Below are 9445 nucleotides of genomic sequence, written 5' to 3' on the forward strand. Positions count from 1 at the left end.
TTGGGTGTAGCTTCTATTTAAAAGAAAAAGTGAGTCAGAGTATTGGACACAAACCATACACACTTGGTAAATGGCTGAATTTTGCTTTTGTACAAATAGCTAATATCTGTTTTCTGAACTTGTATGAAGTCGTTTTCTTACCGTATACTGCTATGAAAGATGTAATGAATATAATTCATTAACCGCCTACTTTTTCATTTAGCCATATGTTAAGGAATTATTTGTTTTAAAGTTTGAGTAACAAACAATTTGATGAATATGTTCCTAACATAACATAATATCAAAGTATGTTAAATGTGTTTTGTTCGATGAATATCTTTATTCATAAATTAACCATAATAAGGGAGAGTAATTTATGTTTAATTCAATTTCAATAAATCGATATTAAAATTGAAAAAGAATAACATGTAACACAAAATCTACATCTAAATACGAGAAAAAAATATTATAATTTTTGACGAGGATAAACTTTTATAATTTTAATGTCATATTAAGGAAGTAATACTTATTTCTAATTCAATTTTACTGAAATCTATCCCATTTATACAATAATTTGGCTTTATGAAGTGGATTCTCAAAATAAGAAGTTGAAGATCTCTGAGAGAAGCAAAACTAGATTTAGTATTTGCATAACCAAAGATCCTCTCCAAGCTAGATTTAACACCGCCTTGTAATTCTTCACTAAAGCGGGAAAAGTAGAAGAGAAAAAAAAGCATTACATAAAACATGAAAAAATGCAAAATGTGTAGTAGCAGCAATCACGGAGGCTCTCCTTACAGTCCTCGCTCTCAGTGTTTTTGTACCTCAATGAAGAATTCCGTGCCAGAAGAGAGATAGGAGTAAGTAAGGACTGAGGTTCCAGTACAAATGCCTTTAAATGTGATTAAAATTTTACCAATTACCACTGTTTAGAGGACACCAATCATACTACGCCACGTAACCTCACGACCGTGAGGTAAACCCCACCAGAACGCTCACGCATCTCTCTTCTCCCTCTTCTTGTGCCCGAATCAAAGATCTGCAACTCTTTCTCTCTCTTTCTCACTGTCTCGTTTTCCCATGTTTTCTCTCTCTGACTTACCATGACGGAACCAACGGAGCCATCCACCTCATCTTCATTGGCGAGGGACCCAGGCACCGTGATTCACCCAAGGCGCGAGCCCTTCGAACACGGTCTCTTGCCAATCCCACGACTCATCTTCTCCGACCCCGCGCAAACCCTAATTCCGTTGAAGCAGAAGCTTCTACAGTTATCCTCCAACCAGCGAGTCGACTCGGTGGCCATCTCCGACTCACTTCAGATCTCCATTGAGCACGCCAGGCTCGTCCTCGATACCCTCGCCTCGATTCTGCACTCCGATTCCGAACCTCTCACCGCCGCAAAGTTCGGCGAAATCGATTCCGTCGGCGTCGACGTGCATGATCTGGTATTGTTCCTCTACATTCAATCCTACAAGAGACTCCTCCCGCGGACGCACAAGGACTCCGCCGCCATCGCCGATGTCTGGCCTTCTACTTCCGCCTTCGATGGCTACTTATCCGCTCTCTCGCCGCTTCAGGTGAATCATCGTTCCAATTCTCTGTGATGTAATTTGATGTTGTTTAGCGCTATCAGGCATGGAGGTGCTGTTCTGGACCGATGCATTGCATAATTCCTATAATATTTCATTGATTTCTCTTGGTTACTTTCATATTTTAAACTTTGGATTTATGGCTGGTATGTGGTACTTTTTTGTTTATTGTGATTCCATTTTATTTGACTTCTTCATTAAGCTGCTGTCTATTTCGTTTTGAGTGATTCTTTTGTTGATTCGGTGAATGTTTTGCAGCTTGTACGCAGCAACAGTCGGCGGTTTATGCCTTCTCAGGCCGATGAAGAGGCACATCAGTTGTCGTATCTCCAGAAACACTTGGCTAACATAATGTCTCTTTTAGCAGAGCCTGTAGAGGGAGAAGGCGAAGAGTCTCTGGTTTGTTAATTTACTGTATGCGACCTTTGTTGCTGATTTTAGCTGCAGTTCATTATTTCTTACATTCCCAATACCAGACTTAGCATATGGGATCCATTCCTGTTGAGGTTGCCTACTAACCTGAAAGTGACCAAAGTCCAGTGTCATTGAAGTTATTTTGCATTGTTGGTTGTATGTTTTTTTCGCATACAGCTGCGGCTCCCAAATCCTTAGCTCCAGTTAAATGATGTTATTTGTTTTTCGCTTAGTCATATTGGTGTATTCTTTACTCATTTTGTATGCATTTCATCCAAAATCCATGTGCTTACAGTTAGACATCAGCTGTTTATTTAGTGCAGATAGATACCCTTTTGCATTCCATTACAGTACGGTCACAAGTTTATACTCTGATTTTATGACGTTTCACTAGCTTTGCATTGTGGAGAGCAAAAACATGATTGTATTGTATGTCCCTTTCTGATTCTAATTTGATTTAATTGGGGTCATGATGGTTTACATCTAAGAGTAAGGATATCATGCAATTGCTACTACATTTGGTCAAAATTCTTGTGTATAATTCATGTGTTATTTGTGGGTCACACACAATTTATCATTGATCTATTTGTCGTTGAGAATGAGGCTGGGGTTGTGATCTGCTGTGAGAGCTTTGGTCCAATGAGTTATGGATGTGTCAGCTGACAGTTTGCACTAATAATCGGTGAAATCCATCTGTTATTTATGCATGCCTAGGGAGTAACATAACAAGCCATTTTTATTTTACGTACAAGCAGCCTTTTCTTTTGACTTGGGGGATAAAAAAAAGGCAAGTGCTTGTTGGCCATGTCTTCATCCTTATGTGGTATTATTTTTGAGAATATATTCTTTGTTCTACTCAAAGGCTCCACATACCAGTATATCACATAGTTAATCATATGCCGACCTTTTCATTTGGGGAATAGTATATTGAGTCAGCTGTGAACTTCCTTTTTCGGAATCTATTGAATTCAGCTTTAACATAGCGAGGCTTAGTACAATAGTGAAGGTTACTGCCCCAAATCCTGGAAATAGTTTCTGTGCATTCTGAAATAATGTTGCCTATACCTTCCAGATTCCACTAGTTTGGAGCCTCATAGACTGTCACCCCTTTATTAGTGAGCTTGACTTTTAGGCTAAATAGCATTTGTTTGCTATTAATAGCAAAATATGAGGAATTTGGTGAATGATTTATGTTTTCATTGATTAAAATTTACATATGTTTTTCTTGTAGTTCTTACTTCTATTATTGTATTGCTTATGTGATAGGTTTTAACAATGGATAGATTCGAGCATCTTGGGTTTCTATTTCAGTTTGGTGATAAGGGATTGGAAGGAAATTCTTTTAGTCAATGTTCTCCTTTTTTTGCAAACTCAGACCCTGACATGCCTGCTGTTCCTGTTCCTGCTGCACAAGTTCATGATTGGCTTCTGCAAAACATAGTGGCTACTTTGGAATATATTTCTGAACGAACTTCTTCTAAGGAAAATGGCCCATCTAGTGCCTCTGATCAGGATGTTGCCATGACTGATGCAAGTACTGTGTCAGTTAAGGTCTCAACAAGTAATAGAGGTGCTAGTTTCATTGAAGGGATATCTAAGTCATCATATACGAAGAATGCATCTGACATTAAAGGTTCTTCTGTGAAGGTTTGTCTTACACTTTTCACATATTTTTTTTAGTGTCTTTTTGCTTGTAATTTGATTTTAATTTTTGATATATCATTTAAGCTATAGAATTCCTATGTAAGATTTCAACTCTTTATTTTATATTTTTCATATATAACTACTTATAAGTGCAATTGCATTCCATTTCCATATAAACATATTACTCCGAATGAATAGCTATTTAGCTCTAACTTAATGTAATAAAATGACTGGTGCTTGATTTTGGGTATGATTAAGAACTTTAGTCTAAGGCGACCAAAGCCTTTAGCTAGTCAACTACTTGAGCTCATTTGATACCAAACCAGCTGTAGGAAGCTATCCAAAGATAGGACTTTCCTCTAAGGCAACCAAAGCCTTTAGCTACTGGACTACTTGAGCGCATTGGATACCAAACAAGCACTCATTGGCTACCATAACTACTCAGATCAGATCTTGGTTCCTAACTGCTTTTAGGATTGCTTTTGAGAGAATCATGTTCAAGAGAACTATGAGGAAGTAGAACCTAGTAAGAAGAAGAGCTAGCAGCAGAGATGATCCCTACAATCTAGTTACCTTTCAGGCAGTTCGGGTTTCTTGTGTCTGACCTTCCCAATAATTGAACTTTCCCCTAATGGTGCTCTCTCCTTGGCATAAGTGATCCAATAGGCACTCTACAGAATATGAGTTCAGGCATAACGCTCATTAGGGCATTCCTGGTAGACTATTGAGAATTCTGGAAGTATGAGTTCAATCTCTCTTAGACTAGCAAGTCTTTCGAATTCAGTTAGCAGAATTCCCATAGTTTTGTCTGAAAGTTTGAATTTGGAACTGCTAGTGTCATTAATATCTGAACATTATGTACATGTATATTTGGAACTACCAGTGTTGGACATCTTTGTTTCCATATTCTGTGTGGATCTGGTTGTTAACATGCATTAAAGACCTGTACCTTGTTTCTAATTGCCGCACTGGTTTTACAGTAAAAGAAAGGGAAGGAAAAATCAGTTAGTGGCGAGTTGAGTAGTTAGTTAAAGGGGATCAATTAGATGAATAAGGGGAAGAAGAGAAGAACTCAGAATATGCCATTTAAAGAAGTTGAAAGTTTGTAAGGAAAGAGAAACCTTGCTGGAGTTATATTCCTCATATCCTCAGTTCAATAAAATTGTCCATTTCCTTTGTTTCTATAAAATTCCATTTCTCTTTTCAAGTTCTTAAAATTATATTTTCTTTTAAATGATTTATCATCACAATTGAGTTTTGAAAAATAAAAATTTCAAAGTCCTTTCAAACTAAATAAGAGACAGATTGTAGGTCAAATGGGCCTACACTGAAAAGCTTTAAAGTGAGACATTTTTAAATTTTAATCATTTTGTTAGAATAAGCATTAAATATTAAATATAGGTAGGAAGTAAGTAGTTGTATCGGGAAATGCTATATGCTGTACCTATGAGATCCACCTAACTTTGTAATTAAGTATCTATGATTGATCTTTGATCTTCTCTATACACATTGTATCATGATTCTATCAATATAAATATGAGAACATATGAGAGGAGTATTCAAGCTCTCAAGTACCCTTAAATACAATCTCCTTTATTTATCTTGACTCATTTGTTCTACTGGAATGCCTATAAACCTTTATATGCATATTGATATTGGTAATATAAACTTATTTGAGAAAACCGGTTAAAATAATAAATGTTTGCTGATCAGTTTGTATTGGGTTTGATTGTTAGTTCAGGATGAGTTAATACAGGCAGTTTAAGCTTTTTTGAGACAAATTTCCTTGAATACTAATGTCTGGAAAGCTGATATTTGAAGTTTAGGTTGAGTGCTTGTGTTAAACATTCTTTTCTGCTCTCACCCAGTCTGCTTATGCATATTACATCATACAGTTTTGGAAACTGAGAGATCTTGAATTTTTCACCACAGGAATGCTAATAAAAATAATGTTTGATCATTGCAGGTTCTTAATTGCCACGAGTCTGCCATCTACATCCTAGCACCATTGAGATACGCCACTGTCTATGGATGTTCGGATGCAACAATAGTTCTTGGAGCAGTTGGCAAGGTGGCAATTTCTATGCATGTTGAAGGATAATTGGGAATGTGTTTTTCTACTGGAATATTGGAAACAATATTGTCTTGTCATTCTAAATGTTATGGGGACATATATGCTAGACGATAGATGATACTAATACGATAACTGTCAAGTGGGCTTGCCTTGGAGTGAATGAGATTTCCTTAGGATTATAAGTCCTATTAGACTAGGGAAATAGAGTTGGTTCTTTCTCTTAGGAGCCAATTTTGATAAATCTCCCAATGAAGTACTTAATGGAGGAGAAAATAATATGGATCAAAGTAAAATAAAATAAATCAAACTCCTATAAGTTAACCTTTGCATCGGCTCTCATATGGGACTGTTCAAAAAAATACTATAACCACATATTGTCAAGGTTATTTTTGGTAACATAACAGAAAAGGTAAAGTGAAAAGATGGAAATGTGGCATTAAATCAGATAAATTAAATGTGAAAAAGTATAGACTTCAACTTTGTGAGTGGATGATTGTTGTTGCCTAAACTTTCTTTTGTCATTGTTTCTTCATTACGAGAAGTTTGGAAGGAGTATTATTCTCATTTGGTTTCACTTCAGTGAATCTGTGCTTGGTGAAGCATTTCCAGGTATATGGGATAGTGATTAATGATGTTCCTGCTCTTATGTATGTACATTTATCTGATTTGCAAGCATCGCATAAACCTTTCAATAAAGTACTTTCAATTGAATTTGTGCTTTAAAAGAGGTGATAAAATTATTTACTTGTATTAGAAACCATTGCCTATGCATACGTGAGCTGTCTATGTTTGGAAAGACTTGGTAACTGAGAAACATTTTACCGATCTTATGCTTATCATAAGCATTAGCATAGCTGGCACTTAAAGTAGCAGGAAGGAAGTTGATCTCCACCATTTTTTTCTTGACAGGCTGTGAGAGTAGAACACTGTGAACGTGTTCATGTAATTGTAGCAGCAAAACGTATTTGTATTGCTAATTGCCGTGAATGTATTTTCTTTTTGGGAGTGAATCAGCAACCACTTATGCTTGGTGATAACCATAAGCTGCAGGTGAGCTTCTTCATTAGCTGTTGCATGATTTATGAAGCTGTTGCATTGCTCATTCTGTGTTTTTTACATTTGAATGCTACTTTAATTTTTGAATATTGTTTAGGTCTCATTTGGGAGGCACCTATATAAAATATGAATTGATTGATTTTTATATATCATAAGTAGCTTTATAACCGAGCACTGCAAAAATGCTCTGAATTCTTGATTATAGAGAGAGAGATTATAGTTATAATTTATGCTAGTGTTTTTAATTTTTAAATTATAGTAACTCAGGAATCAGTCTTCTACCAATATGTTATTTATAAGGTGTTGCTAATTAAAGCAGAGAAATAGATGAAAAGGTTAATTCAGTAATTAAGCTTTAAGTAATGAAATGCATAATCTTATAAAAGTCTTACAAGATTAGTATATTTGATTCTTTGCAAGAACAAGCTATGGAGTTTATCTTCAAAATCTATTAACAGATTTCTTTACCATTATTTTAGAATGCTAAAGTGTGGTTTTGGGTTTAAAAAATGCTATTTGGTCTGTTAAGAAGGGTCTAATTTTTCTGCTCACACTTCTGCTTTTTCTAGTTTTGTTGGCTTATAATTTATCCTCACCCTACTCCCTTGGATTCATTCCATAAGAACTTCCTTTCACTATTAACAGGTGGCTCCCTATAATACATTTTACTCCCAATTGGAGGAGCATATGAATGAAGTTGGAATTGTTCCTACAGTGAACCGGTGGGATGAACCTCTTGCATTGGGCATGGTTGATCCTCATGATTCATTATCTCATCCAGCAGGTGTTTCTGATGTTCAAGCCGAGTCTGCTACCCAGGTGGACCCTGATCAGTTCACTAGTTTTGTGGTAAGGACGTTATTTTTACACTGACTTTTAGGGAAAATTAATATTTTTATTTTGAAATTGAGTCACATTTAATGGATTTCAATACATGGCTGGTATCTTGTTTCCGATATTTTTTGGGATGAAGAATCTTCAAGGTTCATATATCTTTCTTCTTTATTTAGTTATATGCTTTGTTTTTGGTCCATGCTATTGGCACACAGATTCCGAGCTGGCTTGGAGGAGACTCCACTGGTTCTGCACAAGGCAATCCATTCACTCTACCAGATGCTTACAAGGCATCTCAGCATAAAAATGTATGTGTAGTGTCAATTGACTAATATATTGATTGGATTTCCAAATTTTACAGCAATCAAACTGTAAAGTGCTGTATTTTATTTGAAATATGTTTTCATTTGAATGAAGCTGTATCTTCTCTGCAGCACAAAAATTTAGGGGAGATAAGGCAACTCATAAGGGAAGCATCTTTAGAAGAAAGTCGCAAACGAGAGTTGTCATCTGCACTCCATGTGTACTTCAAGGACTGGTTATATGGTAATCGTCTGTCTTTTATTGTTGTGTTTTATTCCGACACATGTGACTTTTACCTTTAGAATGAACACTGTCTTCCCATTTAAGCAAATATTTTTTTGTATGTCCTCGAGGTTGAACTTTGAACTAGTTCTCTACCAGGCTTATGATTTCTCTGGTAAATGGTTTGGGGAGATTTCACTGATACGTTTTATTGTATAACCTTCTGCAAATGACCACTGAATTAAATAGTGAGTTACATTTAATAGTTACGGAACAGTCAATATTGCTGCAATTGGGCGATGGTACCACAGAATTTTCCATTTTCTTAATAGCATTGGCTGTTTGGTGTGTCTTCCTCTGCCTTGGAGGAAACACAATTTAACGGCACCGATAAATGATTATAATCTTTTAAGTTTTGATCAAGCGACGATGCTTATATTCAATTATTCACGGTCAATGTTTCATCAAGTAACGTGGCTTTTAATGGGTTTGATTTTTGTCTTTTTGAATTAACACCTGCTTCCATTTAAGCACATCCAGAAATAATCACCTTCCCTGATTTAATGATTTAAGTATACATGCATTCATATTTATAGCCTAACATAGGTTTAAGATATTGGCAAGAGGCAGCTATACAGATAGTGGTAATATATTTGTTTTGTGTTGTGGCAGCTTCTGGAAACATTCGTCAGCTTTATTGTCTACAAGGCGATTGATCTTTGGCGGATTGTGCAATGAGACAATTAGCATTAATGATGGTACAGGAACGAGGTTTCTGGCTTCCTTTTTGAACTTCCTCTTCAATTCCTCTCGCCAATTCTATTGGCTGCACGGGTAGCTGAGATCAGAGTGCCCACCTATTTATGCCGTGACATCAGAGGGGCACACAATCGAATGAAAAATACAGTTGCTAATCTGATTGTAATATTTTTTGTTTGTGAAAATAATTACTGTAATATTTTGTTAGCCTAAATTAATGGCCTTTTGTGAAAAATTCCATATGCCAACATCTAGTGTACTGCATTGCACGTCTTCCAACTTCGAGCTGTTCTATTTAATTGAACATCCCGTGACTTTGTGTTGGGTGCTCTTGTGAATTAACTGTGTTGTTTTATGATTTACTAGTAGTAATAGCAATGGTGGAATTGAGATTCGTGGGCTTATCTCAGTCGCTGTCATTGTACAGAACTGATTCATTTTTTAACCCGTTGTTTGTCTCCACCATTATTCCGGTTTTGATAATAATATTTTGATTTATTTTATTTATTTACTTTTAATTCAAAATTTTAATTATTTATTTTGATTTTTTTAATGGTTTGATATAATG

At 35.9% G+C, this 9445-nt stretch overlaps 1 protein-coding gene across 2 annotated transcripts; it reads left to right on the plus strand.

Moving 5' to 3' along the window:
- Positions 1-890: 890 nt before the first annotated feature.
- LOC114183147 (TBCC domain-containing protein 1-like) lies at positions 891-9219 on the plus strand. 2 transcript variants are annotated; one of them, XM_028070065.1, is made up of 9 exons: positions 897-1559; positions 1830-1970; positions 3252-3632; positions 5596-5700; positions 6613-6753; positions 7405-7608; positions 7809-7901; positions 8028-8139; positions 8791-9219. In XM_028070065.1, the coding sequence occupies exons 1-9, from the start codon at positions 1083-1085 to the stop codon at positions 8832-8834; spliced, it is 1698 nt and encodes a 565-aa protein (XP_027925866.1). In that variant the 5' UTR covers positions 897-1082; the 3' UTR covers positions 8835-9219. The 2 variants fall into 2 exon arrangements, with proteins under 2 accessions (XP_027925859.1, XP_027925866.1); XM_028070058.1 differs by lacking the exon at positions 8791-9219 and having other exon boundaries at positions 891-1559; positions 8028-8381.
- The last annotated feature ends 226 nt before the right edge of the window (positions 9220-9445 follow it).

The sequence above is a fragment of the Vigna unguiculata genome, chromosome 1 (assembly GCF_004118075.2).
Source record: "Vigna unguiculata cultivar IT97K-499-35 chromosome 1, ASM411807v1, whole genome shotgun sequence".
In the NCBI taxonomy this organism is placed as follows: Eukaryota; Viridiplantae; Streptophyta; class Magnoliopsida; order Fabales; family Fabaceae; genus Vigna; species Vigna unguiculata.